This window comes from Gymnoscopelus braueri (genome assembly GCF_963280865.1).
Source record: "Gymnoscopelus braueri genome assembly, chromosome: 22".
In the NCBI taxonomy this organism is placed as follows: domain Eukaryota; kingdom Metazoa; phylum Chordata; class Actinopteri; order Myctophiformes; family Myctophidae; genus Gymnoscopelus; species Gymnoscopelus braueri.
The window spans coordinates 42,585,415-42,608,003 of record NC_137624.1 but is presented as its reverse complement, the minus strand read 5'-3'; the positions used below and the strand labels follow the sequence as shown (position 1 = coordinate 42,608,003).

At 43.2% G+C, this 22,589-nt stretch overlaps 1 protein-coding gene across 3 annotated transcripts in view; it reads left to right on the top strand.

The window, feature by feature from the left end:
* The first annotated feature begins 5,022 nt into the window (after nucleotides 1-5,022).
* LOC308077747 (receptor-interacting serine/threonine-protein kinase 3-like) overlaps nucleotides 5,023-22,589 on the top strand; it is a 156,814-nt gene continuing 139,247 nt past the window's right edge. For 2 of the 3 annotated variants that reach the window (XM_080418641.1, XM_080418642.1), the window contains exons 1-6: nucleotides 5,023-5,190; nucleotides 5,979-6,303; nucleotides 6,527-6,666; nucleotides 6,761-6,810; nucleotides 6,944-7,099; nucleotides 7,627-7,770. In XM_080418641.1, coding sequence (XP_080274767.1) covers nucleotides 5,042-5,190; nucleotides 5,979-6,303; nucleotides 6,527-6,666; nucleotides 6,761-6,810; nucleotides 6,944-7,099; nucleotides 7,627-7,770 — 964 coding nt within the window. In that variant the 5' untranslated portion in view covers nucleotides 5,023-5,041. Of the gene's footprint in view, nucleotides 5,191-5,978; nucleotides 6,304-6,526; nucleotides 6,667-6,760; nucleotides 6,811-6,943; nucleotides 7,100-7,626; nucleotides 7,771-15,295; nucleotides 15,880-22,589 lie in introns of those variants that run through there. The other variant, XM_080418640.1, reaches the window with a different exon arrangement.

Below are 22,589 nucleotides of genomic sequence, written 5' to 3'. Positions count from 1 at the left end.
CTGGACTCACAGGTGATTGTTTCATGAGATCAATTCTCAACCTGTTGTTTCGGGGTGCGCTGGTTTCAGCACACCCCAACCCCCTCTTACCTCTAACCCCAACCCCCTCTAACCTCTAACCCCAACCCCCTCTAACCTCTAACCCCAACCCCCTCTTGTGTGTTGGCTAGTGAGGCGCGTCCCAGAGACCTGACAGAATGGGTTTCATTTGGAGCCAGTGTGACGTCGTCTGTTAAGGGGTCTATAGATTATTTTATTTGATCATTTTTCGGTTTAGACAGTTGATGTACCTTAAATGTTGCCTTGTCTGTTTTTTTTTGTTTGTTTTATTAAGTAGCAGATTTTTTTATTTGCATAATGAGTACTTTTACTTTTGGTACGTTAAGCATGTTTTGATGCCAATACTTTTGTACTTTTACTCAAGTCAATTTTGATTACCGGACTTGTACTTGTAACAGAGTGTTTCTGCGTTGAAGTATTGATACTTTTACTTAGTGAAACATGAATGTGACCTTTTCTCCTGATAGATCGTTTGTGCTCAAACATCTCTCCCCTGCACAGAGCTGTGACCTCTGACCTCCTTGCATTCCGGTCTCATCAGCAGCTGATGTTTCAGGTTCTCAAGCTGTGTGTGTGTGTGTGTGTGTGTGTGTGTGTGTGTGTGTGTGTGTGTGTGTGTGTGTGTGTGTGGAAAGGAACCTCATCAGGCTCAAAGAGGAGTAAAATAGTCTCTGCCCATCCATATTATAATGTGATCATTAACAGATGAGGCAACTGGTGACCTGAGCCATCATCATCAGGATTCGGTTATATTTGCATTGAATGAAAGCACTCCATAATGATAGAATGGCCTCTGCATTTTAGTGAAAGAATGCGGTTCTATTTGCATATAATCATTTTATGTAGAAAGACTATGTTGTCTATTTGAAAACATGTACAGGTTACTATGTACATAAAAAAAAGGAACAGATCATTTAGCTACAGAGCATAACCTCATGTCTGCTTTTACTATGCAGGAGGGTACTATTAAAAATAAAATCAGCAGGTTACTCATCATCCAGTTTCAGAACCACACTGGTGCACAAGTTAGTCAGATCACAGCACGCTCGGACAACTTTGTCAAGGATTGTCATGTCCTCCCCAACGCCTGGTTTATGCTAGCCTGATTATCAGCCTGTTTGGAACCAGGCTAGGTTTATGCATCAGAGTGATGGGTACCCTACCATTTAATATATGGTACTTGTTGCGTATAGTGCCTATAACCCTCTCTACATGGATCCTGAGGTGTGCTATCTATCTTGTGTGTTTCTTCCACGTCTTTTTCTGTCATCTGGGCTGTCAGACAACCAAGCCCTGCATCGTCTCTTTGTTACGTCGGAGACCTGGCTGGCTTCCATTTGGGAATGCGGTGAAAAGTTAGTCCGTTGTCCATTTTAGCCCCTTTTTATTCTCACCTCGTCGATGGGGAGAAGCCGTGGAACAGGTTATCATACAACAATTCATTCCCATTTTGGTGAAACACTGCTGAAAGAGCACCAACTAGCAGGCTACTACTACTGAACCTCCGAGTGAAGAGAGATATGGACCCCACCGACCGGGGGCGGGGCAAGCCACAGCCGCGGAGTGACGTCAGCCTTGCTTCCCCTATTGCAGTTCCCCGCTGTACAATGACCAGGGGGGCTTTTATTCTGAAAACAGAATTTAAACAATGAACTTCAAATACAAATAATACCGGCCCCCCATGGAGCTACCGTCTAACTAAACTCGTCCAGGCCGCTGTTCGGCTTAGCGCTCTGTAGAAAGTCTTCAGTCTGCCTGTCTCTCTCCAGACGGCTCTTCTCTCTCCAGCAGAGGTGGAAAAAGTACTCACATATTTTATTTAAGTAAAAGTATCAATACTACAATGTAGAAGTACTCTGTTACAAGTCAAAGTCCGGATTTAGTGCAAAGGTATGGGTGAGAGAGAGATGAAGCAGAGACCCCTTAGCTGAGAGAGAGATGAAGCAGGGACCCCGGAGCCAAAAATAGCAGATCTACAAGCTCACAACGCCTCACAGCGTAAGGCGTTGTTGAGCTTGTAGATCTGGTATTTTTGGCTAAATTTCTCCTCAGAAAAGGGATGCTAGGGTTCAAGTGGTTAAGGTAAAATAAATAATCATATCACTTTATTTACTGACAGAGACAGACAGACAGACAGACAGACAGGCAGGCAGACACATGGGCTCTCCTCTGGTCTGGTGTTTTTGTGTAGGCACTATTCTGTGTGACGCACGCATGCGTCACACAGAATGCGTGCGTGCGTGCGTGCGTGCGTGCGTGCGTGCGTGCGTGCGTGCGTGCGTGCGTGCGTGCGTGCGAGCCAAATCAAATGTATGGCAAGGTCACGTGACAGCATAAACTTTACTGTATAGTTTATATAACCAGTAAATAAAGTTAATTACTATTTTTTTATGTAATTGTTGGTGCAAATGTCTAACGTGATGCCTGGAGGCAGATGCAGCCAGTCAGTAAGACTGCAATTACTTCATGATCGCTGCCAAATTCTGCCTTAAGTTAAACACAGGGAAATAAAGTACCTTGCGCACACTACAGCAAGTTGACATGGACATGGAAATGTTCATTTCAAAACGTCTTTTCACAGAAAAACACCATGTTTTGCAATAAAACTATTAATATTGTTGCATTAATCAAAACTCTTGACTTTTGTAGAATCCAAAATAGCGCCGCACTCAGTGCCACGCTATGAGCTTGTAGATCTGCTATTTTTTAATAGCCAAAGAAATCTTAAAATGTACAGATGCGTTCCCGGATTGAATGTGTTAACTGACAAGCTGGTTATAAAGTAATGCATGGAATATGCATTTTAACTGATGTATTTGTTGTTATGATTAGCTGTTTTAATATCATTTATTTATAACAATTTAAAAAAAAGTACTGTTTTCTTTTTTTTACTTAAGTAAAAGTATCAATACTGCACTGTAGATGTACTCTGTTACAAGTACAAGTCCGGAATTCAAAATTTACTTGAGTAAAAGCACAAAAGTATTGGTATCAAAATGTACTTAAAGTACCAAAAGTACAAAGTACTCATTATGCAGAATGTCCTATTTCACAAGTTTTCAAATGTATAAAATGCATAAAATTGGTCTGGGCTGTGAGCCTTCAGACAGGTAGAGGGGGGGGGGGGTATCTATGGGTGGTGGGTGCAAAAGAATCCAGTTGGACCAGAACTATGGCTTTCCACCCTCAGCTCAGCACATAGAGTATAAGTTGCCGTATTACAGTGTGTGGCTTAGTTTCTACAGACGAGCAGGTGGTCGTGAGCAGATCTTCAGGACTTTTGACAGGTAAGGGTTTTGTTTCCCCCTGTGGGCATCTGATGGGTTTGTCTTATTTGGTTGTATTTAAAAGAAAACTTCATTAAATGAAGTGAAATGAATGGGAGAGAGAAAGAGAAAATAAAAGACAAACGTTTTTTTCCTCCCCAAAATTAACTTGATTTTCAGAAGGTGATAAATGGTGTTTCATTTGACAATAAATATAACTGCACTACAGTACATTGTGTACATCAGACTCATCACCAGGCTGGCTTGTGGAGGACATTTTTGTCAAAATTATTTTTTTCCCCATGGACATAGAAAATGAGCTGACAATAATATTACTGGAAACACTAAAGAGCTCTATAGCCTTAAATGTATTGTAGTCGAACTCAAAGTGGGTCGTTCTTGAGGGGGTTCCAAATGGACCCTTACAGGTCTGTAACTCAGAGTGTACAAATGTAACCAAATGGACCCTTACAGGTCTGTAACTCTGAGAGTGTACAAATGGAACCAAATGGACCCTTACAGGTCTGTAACTCTGAGAGTGTGCAAATGGAACCAAATGGACCCTTACAGGTCTGTAACTCTGAGAGTGTGCAAATGGAACCAAATGGACCCCTACGGGTCCATTTGGTTCCATTTGCACACTCTCAGAGTTATGTGGGTCCTTGAAAAACTAATGGACTCCACTCCATTGAGATCATGATTAGGCTAATGAATGAATGCTGTAATTTCGTGGCGTTCTCTAAAGTAGGCTACACTTTAATATTAGATCGTATTACACGGCTTGGTTGAATGCTTGATTCTGATTGGTCAATCATCGGTCATTATTTCTTGATAATGACCGATGAGCTCTATAACGGACCGCTGTGTAATCAGAGACTCAGAACACCTGCTCATGTCAACCTGCGCTGCTTGGTTTTATGCTTTATCCAACATGACAGCCATGTAAACAAACAAACAATGTCATTTACAACTAAACGTTGCTCTCAAGAATGTTTTTGAAAACATTTGAAGAGAGAAATAGACGATGCAGTAACAGATTCTATATACCTCCCAATTTCCCTATAATACTGCCGGTTTTGGCCCGGGCGTTTTGGGGGCGAGTCTTCCGGTTACCTTATGGAGTACTGTCATTTGTTTTCCAAGGCGAACTTGTCCTCACAGCCCAGTACTTATGGAATACTTTCATTGCTGTAAGCAAGGAAATACTTTGTTTTGTTGTTACTTGTGGGTCAATGTAATAATTGATTTATTAAGTAGCCGTGTAATAAGCGGGATAATGTATGGGGTGGTCATTATTGAAATTTAAAGCCTCCGCTCTGCGTCGGTGGATAATCACCCTGTCGGTCTTTCAATAATGACCACCTCCCCATACATTATTCCTTGCTTAATGCGATCATCTCTCATCATAATACTCACCTTCATGAATGAGTTCAAATGTGCGCAACTTGAGGCTCCATACATTAAAGTCTTGCATGCTTAATATTCTGTGATGCTTTTTGTCCTCATAAGTATAGAAGCTAATAACTGTATTCATCTTTTGAAACTTTGATCCAAATAAAGTCCATTTTGGGTTTATTCTCAGTCAAGGAGACAAGGCCCAAGCCAAGTTAAACTAACTGTGGGCAAACCAAAAGTGCTGTGGCTAGAATGCAAAATTGTCTCACACATTTTCCTATAATTATTTCCCTCTAGATTTGAACCTTTCATGGTGACAGATGGCAGAGCGTGGCGGAGAGACATTTGGTGATGAACACCTGGAGGACTGGGAATACCTGTGTTCAGGGGGCTTTGGACTGGTCTATAAGGCCACACACAAGGACTTGGGCATCGAAGTGGTCATTAAGCTGCTTGATGGTGATGATGGGTATGACAATTAAACGTATAAATAAAAGTGGGCTTTTTAGAGCATATATCTCCACCAGGCCAGGTTGACCTCCCATGGCTGTGTCAGTTGTAGGGTGCAGGCGTCAAGAAATGCGGGGAGGAAATAGATTGTACAACAGACGGTGCAACTGTTAACATTTGTAGCGCCCCCTATGGGTAGAAGTTCAAGTGGTTTGAAGGCGTACTCTATAGAGGCCCCTCAACATGGGATTCCAATTTGGGGACGATTGGATGTTGCGTTCATGACTTTCATGGCGTTTTTTGTAATAAATATAAGGCATTGTCACATGACTGACATGTTGGCAAGAAACAGTGACATTTATTCAATGTGTGGCGCCCCTTATGGGTGTAGTTGAAATAGCTTTTGGCTCTGTGTTGTTTAGATGCCCCTCAATGGGTCATTCAAAGTTGGGTCAAATTGGACGCTGTGTTCATGATTCATGGCATTTTGTTCAAAGCGGGCCCATCCTACAAACTTAAAACAACAACAACACTCGTAGCCAATTGGAATAGAATCTGACAAATCTAACTGATACATTTTGATCACATGACTACAGATTGAATGTGGATTTTTGTGAGGTTTGGACAAAATGTGTAGATTTGTAGAGGCAAAAAGATGTTCTGGCCTGGCGGAGATAAGCATTATGAAGGGAATTTGATCAGCAACTGAGAATTAGGTTGATTTACATTAATCACTTATAATCTTCAGTCCTCACATAATTGGGTTCTAATTGCTGTCTTTCTCCTCCTATAACTGACCCCATACAGCTCTGGAAAATTGTATGCTGCCCTGTGTCGAGAGGCTGAATACATGGTAGCTGCCGACCACCAGTATGTACCCAGGGTCTATGGGATGTACCAAGGCCGTCCCCCTGGCCATAAAATGAGACATGGTATAGTAATGGAGCTGATGGTGGGAGGCTCCCTGCTGTCCTTTCTGCAAACCCTGTCTAAACCTCCACCGTGGCCCCTGGCTTTCCGTCTGGCCCTCCAGGTGGCCCAGGCCATGGACTACCTCCACAGTAAGAGAGACCTCGTGCACATGGACCTGAAACCAGCCAATATACTACTGGATGCCAACTTAAATGCCAAGGTACAGTATATATCCATGCATTTCACCTAGTATGGGGGGGGGGGGTCAAACATTAGAAAAGCATGTCAAAGAGAACATAAAAAGATAAAGATATACATACACATGGTTATTCAACAGTCTGATGCTAGTCTGGTGGAAGCTGTTCATAAATCTGGTGGTCTTGCGCTGCTTAGATAAAAACATAAATGTCTAAAATACTCTTTTGTACTTTTTCTTTCAATAGATAGCAGATTTTGGATTGTCTACGGTGTCCAACAGTGTTTTGTCGACCAACCGTGAAACACAAGGAGGCACCCTAGCCTACACCCCCCCTGAGGCTTTTGGAGATAAATACCGCCGTGTTCGCTCCTACGATGTTTACAGGTGAACTCTAGATGGAATGCTGTTGATACAGAGTCATCAAAATAATGTTATTGTGTGAAAACATTTTTCTAACGCTTTCCCCCTTTTTATAAAGCTACGGTATACTTCTCTGGACCATTCTTACTGGAGAGAGTCCCTATCCAGGTAAATTGTTCACTCACACACACACACACACACACACACACACACACACACACACACACACACACACACACACACACACACACACACACACGCACACACACAGACTCACACAAATATGTTTCCTTTACTTTAGAGGTGGACCGTTCCTTGGTGGCCTTCAGGATTCAGAAGGGAGACAGACCCGCTCTTCACAAAATAGACGTTCAGAAGGCAGCTGGATTAGAAGACCTGGTCGACCTCATGAAGAGATGCTGGGACCCTGAGCCCAAAAATAGGCCTTCCTTTGGAGGTAAATCTACCGTTGTATTTCATATGGTTTATATTACTTATTTCAAGTTGTTAAATACGTATACAAAACATGGCAAAAATATAGAACTCAAAGAATATCAGTAGGCCTATATTCATAATTATCAATAATTAAACCTTATACTTCGGCAAACAACGAAAAGTCAAACTGAATAGTCAGTCATAATCTCAGACACAGCCTATTATTGCTTTTAGCGTTGTGCTTAGCTTCATGCTCTTCAATATGAACAGGGTGTTAATCCCCAGTAAAAACAATGAAACAGTAGAAATGTCTTCCTTGTTGAACTTTCACAAAAGCTTCATTTTGAACAAACAGCATATGGGAGAAATGTATTATAGTGGCCAATCTATATCTAATGATACTTTAGACATACAGTATTTGATACATATCATTTATGTAATAGATGTCAAATATAGACCATACATTGTACCTTAGTTTCATGTAATAAATGATGGTTATTGATCAAATTAGTTTTTGCTTTGAGCATTAAATGGTGGTTTTCATTTCAGAATGCGTTGAAGTGACCAGTCGTGTCTTTTCAACACATGAGGAGGGGATCGCTGCTGCCGTCCGTGACATGATGCCAGTTCCTCCTCCAGTTCCTCCTCCAGTTCCTCCTCCAGGGAGCACAAACCGAGAGGACTTCTTAAAACGTGAGTCCATGTTGATCAGTGGTGTGTTCTAGAGAGTATACTATAATTATTCCCTCCCTCCCACACTCACGGCATGCGCGCATATATAATTCATTAATGTAAACATTTCTCTTTTCAAATAGCCAATGTTTATAGATTGGGTTCAGTGGTGTAAAGTACATTTACTCAAGTACTGTATACTTAAGTACAATTTTGAGGTACTTTTACTTTACTGGAGTATTTCCAATTGTCTATACTTTTACTTCTACTCCACTACATCTCAGAGGCAAATATTGTACTTTTACTCCGCTACAATTATTTGAAAACTTTAGTTACTAGTTACTTTGCAGATATAAATTATTATATTATAAAACATACATTAACCACTTTAGCCCTATTTTATACCTAGGCTATTTGAAAATAGCTGATCTACAAGCTCACAACGCGTCGCATCGCGTACTTCAACATTGCAGTATTGATACTTTTACCTGAGTAAAACATTTGAGCACTTTTTCCACCACTGATTGGGTTGGAGTGCTCATGTGACTTAGTCGCTTGGTATGGGCTTGTTTTCATAGATCTGGTTGCTTACTTCTCTCGCACGATCTGGCAACACTGCCTGCAGGGGCCATAATATATGGCAGGGGCGGAACAAATGTATCACGTGATCTCTGGGTGTCCTCTTCCTGTTTGATCCTGGTGATCATTCACAGACTGCAGAACAGCGCCCTCTATCGTAAAACCACTGAAAACACACATGACGAGTTGTATGAAAATGTTTTAAATGATTTATTAGTTTTAATGTGTCATGAACACAATATGACACGCATCTTTGTCATATTGTAGATTTCTATGGCTATTAAAGATAGCAGATCTACAAGCTCATAGAGCGGCACCAAGTGCCGTGCTATGAGCTTGTAGATCTGCTATTTTAGAAAGATCGTGAAAATGTGTGCAAATCTTTGAATATATTTTTATTTTTAACTTTTTTAACTCAAATCTTTGCTTCTGTGGGATTCTACAAATATTTTCAGTTTTTTTGGGGTTGAAAAAACGTATGTTGCTATAATATCAGTGGTTCTCACACTTTTTCATGTCAAGGACCCCCAAAATGATATGTATTTAGCCACGGACCCCCATCTGAAAATGTGTTGTTCCAGGGACCCCCCAGAAGCAAAGATTTGAGTAAAAGAATTATAAATATTGTTGATCTGCTATTTTACTTTTACTTTTACTTTTGGTACTTTAAGTACATTTTGATGCCAATACTTTTGTACTTTTACTCAAGTCAATTTTGAATTCTGGACTTTTACTTGTAACAGAGTATTTCTATATTGCAGTATTGATACTTTTACTTAAGTAAAGAATTTACTTTTCCCACCACTGAAACCCTCTATAGTATATACTATAGCTGGTTCCTCTGCTCCTTCTCCCTCTCTACACCAAATCTCTTCGCCGAAAATAGCAGATCTACAAGCTGTAGATCTACAGCTTGTAGATCTACAGCTTGTAGATCAGCATTTTCATGATTTAAAAAAAATAAATAGCAGATCTACAAGCTCGCATTGCGGCACTCGGTGCCGCAATGCGAGTGTAGCAGGGCGGTATGCATTAATATATAATATAGCCAACTACGCCACCTGGGGAGTTGCACCCCAGGAAATATTTATAATGTACACCAACCACCTGAACATAAGATTACTCCTCACACAAGTTCGTTGTACCATTGATTATAAAAAGGCAGAAACCGTGTTTAGACAAAAGTACAAAAAGCTTTATTGTAACTATGGGTAATATCATCAACAATAAAAGCAGCAAACATTTAATAGGCTAAAATCAATGGAGCAATGCACATAATAATAAAACCTATTTGCCTATAGGGCCAGTGCTGGGGGGTAGGGGCGAGGAGGAGCAGGCCGACCGACCCAGAGGAGGGGCACCCCAATAAGCACAGCAAACAGAATTAGACAATTTCACACTAAAAGCACAGCAAGGGGGGGGAATTACCACAACCCAACTGGGCGGCCGCCACCTGCTCCCACACACCAAGGGGTCCCCAGCAACAGGCCTGCAAGAGAGAGTAAGGGTTTAGGCAGTGTAGGACAAATAGATTAATTTAACATTCAACTTGTATTAGGGGATATATATATATATATATATATATATATATATATATATATATTATATATTATATATTATATATTAATAGAATGCCGTCTGTAGGCCTAGTCTCCCCAAAATAAACCAAACAAAATAAGCAATAACACAAACTAAACAATACTAAATAAACCAAAGGAATAAACAAGGAGGCTGGCTGGGAGCCTGAGGTTGTGGATCGATGCGTCAGGAAAGAGTACGTGAACCCGTATATGGGCATAGGCTCGGCTGAACCACACCGTTGCTCTACGACACCCGACCACTAGCCGTTTAGGAACGGGGGGGGGGGGAGCATCAGTGAGAGAGCGTTGTTAATGCGTGGGGAATTCAAAAGCAGCAAAGCAGCAGCAGGTATCACGGTGCCTGAAACGAGAAACTGCCGTGTCAATTCTACCAATTTATAATACTAATATTCATTAAGACAGGAGCAGAGAGACAGACAGCAACGTACCGCTATGCAGCAAAGGCGGAAGCCACGATGGCCCGCTTGCAGCGGCGGACACCGGTAGAATGAACTGTAGTAATAATAAAGGCCATGATTATAGTGCCTGCCTGACATAGAATTAACTTGTTATACTGCGGAGAAGGAGGACCACCAACGTACCCGTTGTGCAGCGTGAAGCAGCACGCACGCCCGGCGCAAACGCCAACAAGGGTGGTAGACACACAGAGGCTACAAAGGACACAAACGGTCATGGTCAAGTTCAAGACCATGTACTACGCAGCATAAAGTAAAGTGCATTAACAGCAAGATGGAGAGACATACCTGCGCTGATGCGCGATGCAGACACAGACAGGCCAGCCTGGACTGGTAACAGACCAGTGTGGAGAGACAGACAGCTAACTGTGTTTGGAGGTGCATTGCTTTAATACTGTTGCCAATCAGCCCACTGATGAGTGGGCGGAGGATGGGCCGTGGGTAGAATGGGAGCCAACGCCCATCCTGCTACAATCCTTCCCCTCCAATTGCATCGTCGGCCCGACGATGACTCACACAATTTTCATCCAAACCCTGATTCCAGGGTCTATACAAGGCTGAGACAGCATTCAATGCCGAAACAGGAGTGGGGACCGGTCCTCTATCCACTGCCTGTGGAAGATGGAAAAGGTTGGAATGTTGGCCAGCTGTAGACCTTGAAGTTCGGCGTTGGACGGCCTCGCCACTACTGGATGGGTCATCCGGTTGAGAGACCAGTGATCTAGAGAGTGGAAGTACCCTGTTGGACTCGACTAAGTCCACAGGCACGACCGCAGATGGTTCAAGAGCCGCCAGCACAATGGGGACCGAATCACCATCGGGAGATTCCCCATACTCTGGACTCATCTGTGGATCACCGTCTCTGTTACCGGATGGTTCGTCCAAACGAGGAACAGAGGATCCTGAAGGTAAGGCTATTAATACAGTAGGGTGCTCATTCAGATTAACAGGCCCAACCGAGGTGTAATCTGGTTGGCCAGAAGGACGCAGGGGAGTCCCTGCTAGAAGTGGATCTGCAGGCAAGGCCAGATGGGACTGGGGTGTTACTGGGGGCAGAACAAACCAGTCACCCTCGTTCTGGTCTTCGCCCACCAAGGGTGGCGACCTCTCGACCCGTTGGTCATTTGGGGAGGTGCGATGGACATGCTTCACTCTGCTTGGTTCGCTTACCGGTGCCATGGTGTACATAGCGCTACCGGGCTTGGGAGCTCCGACTACCCTGCGGCCATGATGTGCTTCTCGGCAGTCTGCCGCAACCTTCAAACGGTCCCGGGCCCCCTCAAAAGCTATCTGAAGCCGGGTCTGATGTTCGATGACCCAGGCATTTACACTACCCGCTACCGGTTCCGGGACCCTCCCCAACAGGAAGTCCACAGGTAGACGCGGTTCTTGCCCGAACAGTAAGTAGTAAGGGGTCTCACCTGTGGCCTGATGGGGGGTGGAGTTATAGCAGAATAGCATCTGGGGAAGATAATCGACCCAGTCCCTCTTACGGAAAGAGGGCAGAGTGCGCAAGAGATTATCTAGAGTTCGATTGAAGCGCTCGCCCTGACCGTTACCAGCAGGGTGGTACGGAGTAGTGGAGGATCTTTCAATTCCATAAAGGCTACACAGCTGTTGGAATAGGGACGTGTCGAAATTTCGGCCCCAACTAGAATGGATACGCCCAGGGACTCCTAATTTATAGAACCATTCTTTCACAAGGACCTGGGCAACAGTGGATGCCCGTTGATCCCTAATGGGGATGGCCAAAGTGTATTTACTAAACACGTCGGTGATAACCAAAACATTCTCGACCTCTGTACGAGAATGCTCTAAGACGGTAAAGTCAATGGCCACAACCTCATTTGGCCGGGAAGCAAGTAAGGGACCCATGTTACTTCTGGCGGACGGTCGGGTGTCCTTTGTATGACCTGGCAATGCTGTAATGGTGGCCTGAGTAGCCAGATCTGCTGGCTCTGGTGGAACTGCTATCGGTACAGGGTAGAGGGGAACCCGTCGACCCCTACACTTCCTGGCTAAATGGCCGGGTTGCTGACACCTCCAGCATGTCACAGGACCAGCACGGGGGGGGGCGACGAGCACTTGGCAAGAGAGCCACAACCTGCACTAGCTGGTTCAATTGATCCTGTTGCCATTTTAGCATCTCTGTTATGGCACCTAACTCTGAACCCTGCGGCGAGTCGCCGCTCGCCGGGTGTGCCCTGCCGTGAATCTCATACCGAGTACCATACGTCGATGGGATGGAATCGTTGCCACGCTTTGTACAAACGGGCCTGCCTGCCCGTTCCCAATGAACAGCCTCCTCTCTAATTTCCAGCAGCGTCATGGCGGGACGACAGCGTACCAGCTGCTTCAGCTCCCGTCGAAGGGCTCGGTCCATGACGTGCTCTATGAATTGATCCCGCAACACAACCTCTGCATTAAACATGCTGGCCGGAGCCCGCTGTTTGGCTTTCTCCATCAAGCTCATCAGAGCGAGAGAGAATTCTTGCAATGTCTCTCCATCCTGCTGTTTTCTGCTGTAAAATGCCTCCTGTAACACTACGTAGGACTGTGAACACCCATACAGGTCCTTTAGAATGCCAATGATGTTATTGGGATCCTCCCTCTCCGCAGCAGGGCGATATTTTATCTCCTCTCGTGCCTGTCCCTCTAGATGGTCAAATAGGAAGAAAGCTTGGTCTATGGCTGAGAGATAGCGAGTGCGCATGCAAGCCTGTGCCTCCTCCACCCATTCACTTATACTTACACCAGACTTGCCACTGAAATATGGGCACTTTCTATCTCGCGGCACAAAGACCAATCTTCCTGGAGAAATAACCCTGGCCCCACCCAACGGGGGTACAGGAGAAGGTGGGACTGACACGTCAGAGGGAACTATACTAGTACCTGGCTGTGTATCTCTCTGCTCCTGTCTTAATGAACCACTATCTGCCTTTAGCTGGGCTACCAGCTCCCTGAGCTCTTGCAGCTCAGCCTCCATAGCGGTGACAGAAATTTTCCAAGACTTACGACCAAATTGAGAACACAACCCAGGTCCTGAAGCGGAAACCAGGGAGCCCGTTTAGGCGACCAATGGGTCCTCTCACATCCACTGATACCCACTGCTGCTTTGAACACAAAAGAAATACAAGTTAACAAAAGGAAAAATATATATACACACACTCTCCCCACGTTTGTTTTTAAACAGAACACTACAAATTGGTGAACAGTGAAAAATAAAAGAAATAAAACTAAACACGTCTCTGCCTTTAATCTGTACGTCCTGCCGACCCACGCCAATTTGTAGCAGGGCGGTATGCATTAATATATAATATAGCCAACTACGCCACCTGGGGAGTTGCACCCCAGGAAATATTTATAATGTACACCAACCACCTGAACATAAGATTACTCCTCACACAAGTTTGTTGTACCATTGATTATAAAAAGGCAGAAACCGTGTTTAGACAAAAGTACAAAAAGCTTTATTGTAACTATGGGTAATATCATCAACAATAAAAGCAGCAAACATTTAATAGGCTAAAATCAATGGAGCAATGCACATAATAATAAAACCTATTTGCCTATAGGGCCAGTGCTGGGGGGTAGGGGCGAGGAGGAGCAGGCCGACCGACCCAGAGGAGGGGCACCCCAATAAGCACAGCAAACAGAATTAGACAATTTCACACTAAAAGCACAGCAAGGGGGGGGAATTACCACAACCCAACTGGGCGGCCGCCACCTGCTCCCACACACCAAGGGGTCCCCAGCAACAGGCCTGCAAGAGAGAGTAAGGGTTTAGGCAGTGTAGGACAAATAGATTAATTTAACATTCAACTTGTATTAGGGGATATATATATATATATATATATATATATATATATATATTATATATTATATATTAATAGAATGCCGTCTGTAGGCCTAGTCTCCCCAAAATAAACCAAACAAAATAAGCAATAACACAAACTAAACAATACTAAATAAACCAAAGGAATAAACAAGGAGGCTGGCTGGGAGCCTGAGGTTGTGGATCGATGCGTCAGGAAAGAGTACGTGAACCCGTATATGGGCATAGGCTCGGCTGAACCACACCGTTGCTCTACGACACCCGACCACTAGCCGTTTAGGAACAGGGGGGGGGGGAGCATCAGTGAGAGAGCGTTGTTAATGCGTGGGGAATTCAAAAGCAGCAAAGCAGCAGCAGGTATCACGGTGCCTGAAACGAGAAACTGCCGTGTCAATTCTACCAATTTATAATACTAATATTCATTAAGACAGGAGCAGAGAGACAGACAGCAACGTACCGCTATGCAGCAAAGGCGGAAGCCACGATGGCCCGCTTGCAGCGGCGGACACCGGTAGAATGAACTGTAGTAATAATAAAGGCCATGATTATAGTGCCTGCCTGACATAGAATTAACTTGTTATACTGCGGAGAAGGAGGACCACCAACGTACCCGTTGTGCAGCGTGAAGCAGCACGCACGCCCGGCGCAAACGCCAACAAGGGTGGTAGACACACAGAGGCTACAAAGGACACAAACGGTCATGGTCAAGTTCAAGACCATGTACTACGCAGCATAAAGTAAAGTGCATTAACAGCAAGATGGAGAGACATACCTGCGCTGATGCGCGATGCAGACACAGACAGGCCAGCCTGGACTGGTAACAGACCAGTGTGGAGAGACAGACAGCTAACTGTGTTTGGAGGTGCATTGCTTTAATACTGTTGCCAATCAGCCCACTGATGAGTGGGCGGAGGATGGGCCGTGGGTAGAATGGGAGCCAACGCCCATCCTGCTACACGAGCTTGTAGATCTGCTATTTTTGAATAGCCCAAAGAAACCTTAAAATGACACAGATGCGTTCCCGGTCTTGAATGGGTTAATAAGTTGTGTATTTTATCATGTGTTTTTTCTCACAGATTCCTCTCCTCTGTCATTGGACCCAAACACAGTGCATGAGAACCTCATCCTGTCAGAAAACTACAGGAAGGCGACTTATACAGGACAACGCCAACCGTATGCTGATCATCCACAGAGATTTACCCGTTCCTTTAGTGTGTTGAGTAGAGAGAGTCTGTCTGATCCTTGTTACTTTGAAGTTGAATGGAGTGGAGAGTGTGTTGATATAGCAGTCTGTTATAAAGACATCAACAGAAAGGAGGCGGGGGCGGGGCTATCAGCCGTTGCACAGACTGACATGTCCTGGATGTTAGGGTGCGAGGGTTCTGTTGGTGCTGTTGTGTTCCTTCACAAAAGCATTCGTACTGCAGTGTCAGGACCTCGTCCCTCCACAGGGAGGAACAGGGTCGGTGTTTTTGTAAACCAGACAGAAGGTTTTCTCTATTTCTATCATTTAGACGGAGACAACAGAATGACGCTTCTTCATACTGAAACAACCTCCTTCACCAGAGGACCTCTCTATGCAGGGATAAGTGCTCATAAAGCTACTGCAGAGGTGTGTGAGATCTGGTAAACATGAAACGTAATGTATAACCTCTTAAACCCTCTATTCTATTAGCTGACCAGGGTTCCTCAGGGCTCTGCCCCTTTTTTCCTCTACACCAAAACTCTTTGCTGAAAATAGCAGATCTACAAGCTCACGAGGCGTCGCGTTGTTGTCAGCTTGTAGATCAGCTGTTTGACGGCGGATGTTCTCCTACAGGGACGCTATGGTTCATTTTCATTAAAGAGGTTTGGTGTAGAGTGAGAAAAAGAGCAGACCAAGTACAGAGCCCACAGGTGAAGTTTACTAAGTAATGAGGGGTTTAAATGTGTGAAAATACACATTAACATGAGTCCAACAGATTAATAGAAAAGAGTATGTGTAAACTGAAAAACACTGATTTACACAACACTGATGACAGAGTCTGTCAAACGATAGTCTATGAAGTTATCTATGAGATCTGATGTTTAATCTGTAACACCATGTTGTTCATTCCTTTGTGTTTTTATGAGGTTTTCACTTCATGTTTTCACTTTAGTTTTTATTAGTTTTTAAAGCAGGTTTTGTTAGTTTAGTTTTAATTTAGTGAAAATGCTTTGTTCTGATTTAGTTTAAGTTTTTAATTGTAATGTATTGGTGGTCAGGGACGATAATCTTGGTGAATGAGACCCAGTGTGTTTTAATGTTTGCTCTATACTTATATTATGTTACAATTACCTGATCAAATGTTTTATCTAAATCAATCTGTCTATAACCTACTGATCAGCTGATGTGAATTACTGATCAAATGATGATTCTTTGTGTTACTGTACTTCTGTGCTGTTTACTTTTTCTCTAATAAAGTATTTAAACAATCAATCAATCCCTTCTTGCATAAAGTTCATAATAATAACTTCATAATGGCATCTGTGCCATTATTTTATACTTTGTCTATTCAAAAATAGCAGATCTACAAGCTCATAGCGCGGCACCTTTTATCATTAACATTTTTGCAAAACCTTTGAATTATAATGTAATTTTTTAAAGAGAACATTTGTAACTCAAATCTTTGCTTCTGGAGGATTCCTTCTTCTAAATCCTGTGTTTCTATAACAATATAATATCAGTGGTTCTCAAACTTTTTTCATGTCAAGGACCCCCAAAATGATATGTATTTGGCCGCAGACCCCCATCTCAAAATATGTTGTTCCAGGGACCCCAGAAGCAAAGATTTGAGTTCAATATTCACTTTAAAAAATATATATATCCAAAGATTTGCTCAAATGTTCATGTTTTAAAAAAAATAGCAGATCTGCAAGCTCAGTGCCGCGCTATGAGCTTGTAGATCTGCTATTTTTGAATATCCAGAGTATACAATAGTGGTTACAGTGGTTACACAGATGTGTTCCTGGTTTTAATGGGTTAATGTCTAAACTTGTGTGTAGGGTTACACCACAACATAAGTTAGAGCAGTGGTTCTCAACCTTTTCAGCCTGGGACCCCCAAAATAACCATATGTGAACTGGGGACCCCCCAAAATAACCATATTTGAACTGGGGACCCCCCCAAAATAACCATATTTGAACTGGGGACCCCCCAAAATAACCATATGTGAACTGGGGCCCCCCCACGGTGGGGGGCTCCACCCTGACATGCACTTGGAATGTAAGAGTTGAGGCATTACATTTAGTTTGACTCGGTTCCACAGATCAATATTGGGAAAATAGCAGATCTACAAGCTCGCAACTCCTCGCGTTGCGAGACGTTGTGGGCTTGTAGATCGGCTCTTTCTTATATTATTTGACACTTTGGCCATTGTTTAAACCGTTTTTTATAGTAGGCCTATAGTTTGTTGATTGCTTTTGATGCAGTACTGGTATTGTTCTTTTCTTTTTTCGAGTTATTAAAAAGGTCTCAAAAGTCCTTAAATTGTCACTTAACTGTCATCTGGGGTCTGAGGACCCCCAAAAAATCATGTGTGTGTGTGTGTGTGTGTGTGTGTGTGTGTGTGTGTGTGTGTGGGGGGGGGGGGGGGGGGGGGGGTTGAGAACCACTGAGTTAGGGAGTATAAGGTTCTTACTAGAGGCTTAGTAACTAGTTAATTTATAGTGAGTTACTAAATTATGTTGCAACCACGACTGCTTATGGCATAACTTAAAGGGATAGTGCACCCCAACAAAAAAAAAATCATTTTTCCTATGGATTAGTCACCTCATGGAGACTTGAATTCATGGATATTGTTTTTAGTTTTTGTCTCATTCCTAAGACAATAATTTGATGACCAGCAGACCGGTAGGCAGTGGTTCCGATAGGGGACACAAAGGAGACTCCTTTGTGTCTCCTACCGGAACCGCTGCCCGTCATCACATTATTGTCTTATGAGACAAAAACTAATAAATATCCATGAATCCATAATCCACGTAGGAAAGAAAGTCGTTTTGGGGGGTGAACTATCCCTGTAAAGCTAATCATCTGGGGACAACCCCAAAATAATGTGCGGGACCCCCTGGGGGTCCCGACCCCCCAGTTTGGGACCCAGTGAACCTACTAGAGAATCTCTACACTGGGTCCCAAACTGGGGGGGTGGGGTTTTAACTGTAATCTGTAGTAGAGATTACAGTTAAAACCCCAGAAGAACATTAAGGTGATGCTGCATCCATCAGTTACTCCTCCTAATCTGTGATTTCAGCTATAAGCAATTCATTATCTTATACTTTGGCTATTCAAAAATAGCAGATCTACAAGCTCGTAGCGCGGGCACCGAGAGCTTGTAGATCTGTCCCTCCCTGGAACAAAATATTTTATATCAGTGGTTCTAAAACTTTTCCATGTCAAGGACCTCCCAAAATGATATGTATTTGGCCACGGACCCCCCCCCCCCCCCCCGCCCACCATCTCTAAATATGTTGTTCCAGGGACCCCCCAGATGCAAGGATTTGAATTAAAAATGTTGTTTTAAAAAAACATGTATTCAAAGATTTGCACAAACGTTCAAGAATTGTTCGAAAATAGTAGATCTACAAGGTCATAACGCGGTACTCGTTGCCTGTACTTCTGTGCTGTTTACATTTTGTCTAATAAAGTATTTCATCAATCAATCAATCCCTTCTTGCATAAACCATGAGAATAAAGGTCCTAATAATAACTTGTATCAATAACGTTATAGTTTCATCACCGATGTCTTTTTGTACGTTTGTAAAATGATTTATATTCTTTTATTTTTCATATTTGTAGAACAAGATTGTTGGTCTGTAGGAATGCACTGAGGCCACTATATGGAGCTAAATCTACAGATCTGGTCAATATAAATTACCATCAATCAGACCTGTAGAGGGCGCAGTGGAGTAAAATAAAAATCCATCTGGCGGACATATTTTATTTTCTGCCCATAAAGTGTATTATACAGAGAAGGTGAATATAAAGTGTATTCTACAGAGCAGGTGCTGAGAGGCTTCCTGGAGAATAGACTTTCAACAACACAAAACTGCCGAGTTATTTTTTTTTTTTACTAAAGACGGAGACCTCGCAGGGCAGTGTAATGTTGGGTCTATGAGTAGCCATGGTTCACATGACGCTTGTCTGTCACAAGCGTCATGGAACCATTTGTTCCTGGTTTGCGATTTTTTTTTACATTTACAACACGTACATCTACATAAACGTTCATATTTCAAATATAAAGTGCTGACCCCACGGCCACGGATGTAACAAGTTAAAGTGCACCAGTTTAAGTACCCGCATCTTCCGTATTGTTCAATAAAAAGCTTTTTAATCCGATCGCTGGCCATTTTCTCTGAATTTTCTCCAATGCTTTCAACTACGCGACACTATCGGTTGGGTGGTGTATTGCACTCTGATACATTAAAAAATATATAAATAATAAATAGAAAATGACCGCCGATCGGATTAAATGCTTTTTATTGAACAATACGGAAGACACGGGTACTTAGAGTGGTGCGCCTCAACGTGTTACATCCGTGGCTCGGGGGTCAGCACTTTATATTTGAAATGTGAACGTTTATGTACATGTGAGAGTTGTAAATGTAAAATAATTGCAAACCAGGAACAAGTGGTTCAATGACAGTCATGTTTCAGGGCAAGGTTGATGTATGTTTTTTAATGATAATACAAATCTAAAAAAAATAATTGTATTGGAGTAAAAAAGTACAATATTTGCCTCTGAGATGTAATGTAATGTGTGTGTGTGTGTGTGTGTGTGTGTGTGTGTGTGTGTGTGTGTGTGTGTGTGTGTGTGTGTGTGTGTGTGTGTGTGTGTGTGTGTGTGTGTGTGTGAGTGAGAGAAAGACAGTAACACTGTACTACTATAAATAATAGGATCATAGTGTGTTATAGTTTTAATAGGACAGGCTATTATAATCACTGCTATAAATGAATGCATTATTATAGTGTGATTATAAGGTTTAGGCAGAACTTTTTGTTTTTACATAATTTAATGCTTTTGATTTGACTTGAATTACAGAACCATTTAAAGATAGCTTGGTAAACCCTGCCTCCGGAAATCTCATTTGTAATTTATTTCAAATGGAAATGAGATTTTCCAGAGGGAGGGGCTTTACCAGGCTAATTTAAAGACACTTCGTAGCAAATTAGTGAATATAATAAATATGGCCTGATTATTGTTATAAAGCAGGGGTCTTCAGGAGGGGGTCCGGGACCCATAGGGGGTCCTCAGAGTTACTACAGGGGTCCGCCAAATCTTTGTGTGATACGATTCTTTTTTTTTTTACGTTAACCACTTGAACCCTAGCATCCCTTTTCTGAGGAGAACTTTAGCCAAAAATAGCAGATCTACAAGCTCACAGCGAGGCGTTGTGAGCTTGTAGATTTGCTATTTTTAGCAAAGAGGTACAGATGTAGAGGGGGAAAAGAGCAGACCAAGTAAACAAATAAAGATTAATCTAAAACACAATTTTATACAATATAGAGGGGGTCCCTGCTTCATCTCTCTCTCAGCTAAGAGGTCCCTGCTTCATCTCTCTCTCACCTCACCTAAGGGGTCCCTGCTTCATCTCTCTCTCTCTCACCTAAGGGGTCCCCTGCTTCATCTCTCTCTCAGCTAAGGGGTCCCTGCTTCATCTCTCTCTCAGCTAAGGGTCCCTGCTTCATCTCTCTCTCAGCTAAGGGGGTCCCTGCTTCATCTCTCTCTCAGCTAAGGGGTCCCTGCTTCATCTCTCTCTCAGCTAAGGGGTCCCTGCTTCATCTCTCTCTCAGCTAAGGGGTCCCTGCTTCATCTCTCTCTCTCAGCTAAGGGGTCCCTGCTTCATCTCTCTCTCTCAGCTAAGGGGTCCCAGCTTCATCTCTCTCTCTCAGCTAAGGGGTCCCTGCTTCATCTCTCTCTCAGCTAAGGGTCCCAGCTTCATCTCTCTCTCAGCTAAGGGGTCCCTGCTTCATCTCTCTCTCAGATTCTGTTCACTTTTACAATAAAAAACCCTGCCTGGTGCAGGGGGGGGGGGGGGGTGGAGTGAGAGAGAGAGAGAGAGAGGCCAGAGAGAGGCTCATTTTTTTCCATCGTCAGTCAGCATTTCATTCATAATGTTCCGTTGTCACTCACGCCATGGCCCTCTCGGAAGCATAGTAACAATAATGATAATAATGGAGCACCTGAGTCCAGTGCTTTAATAATAATAATAATAATAATAATAATAATAACAACAATAATTATAATACTAAAAGATGACATCATATTCTTGCAACCCTGTGCTGCCCAGGTGTCTGGTACGAAGTGATAAGGTCAGATCACAGGGCTCTTTTCTCTATAATTATGTATCAAGCTCCCTCTCTCTCTCTCTCTCTCTCTCTCCGTCTCTCTCTCTCTCTCTCTCTCTCTCTCCGTCTCTCTCCGTCTCTCTCTCTCTCTCTCTCTCTCTCTCTTTCTCTCTCTCTCTCTCTCTCTTTCTCTCTCTTTCTCTCTCTCTCTCTCTCTCTCTCTCTCTCTCTCTCTCTCTCTCTCTCTCTCTCTCTCTCTCTCTCTCTCTCTCTCTCTCTCTCTCTCTCTCTCTTCTCTCTCTCTCTCTCTCTCTCTCTCTCCTCTCTCTCTCTCTCTCTCTCTCCTCTCTCTCTCTCTCTCTCTCTCTCCTCTCTCTCTCTCCCTTGCTTTTCTCTCTATTCTTCTGAATTCTCATGAATAAACCAAACTGATTTGAGCTCTGTATTCTCTTGTCATATTTGGCTCTGCGTCACGCTAACTTTAACTGGGACCCAAGATTTTCCTAGCTATCACAGGGTGTGATATATCGTCCAGGGCAGTGGGGTAGCCAGAACGCTGGCCGAGGCTGGGCCTAGGCACGAGCGTCTGGGCTTGCGCCCAGACCGGACGCAGTCCGGTTTTTGTTACTTTTTTCCCGGGTTTGTGACGGATTTTGGATACCTATATATATATATATACACACACACGCACTGTTATCAAAATGGCTGAATATGATATTGAAAAATAATAATAATAATATATATATATATATATATATATATATATATATATATATATATATATATATTTTTTTTTTTGCGTTGGGCACAAAGACCAAATGGCTGGTCCCAGGCCTATCTACAGTATGCCCACCCGTGGCTACGCCCCTGGTCCAGGGTGTGATAACGGAATCATATATTGTCCAGGGTCTGATAACTTCATACAAGTTTCAGATGTATGGGCCGTAAATGGAGAAAGTTCATCCATGACGGTCGTGACAGACGACCGCCGTGTGATCCATGGCTTCACTCTGCCGTTGTCGCAGCAGATGATGAAGACTGGGGCCGGCCGGCCGGGGGACTTACAT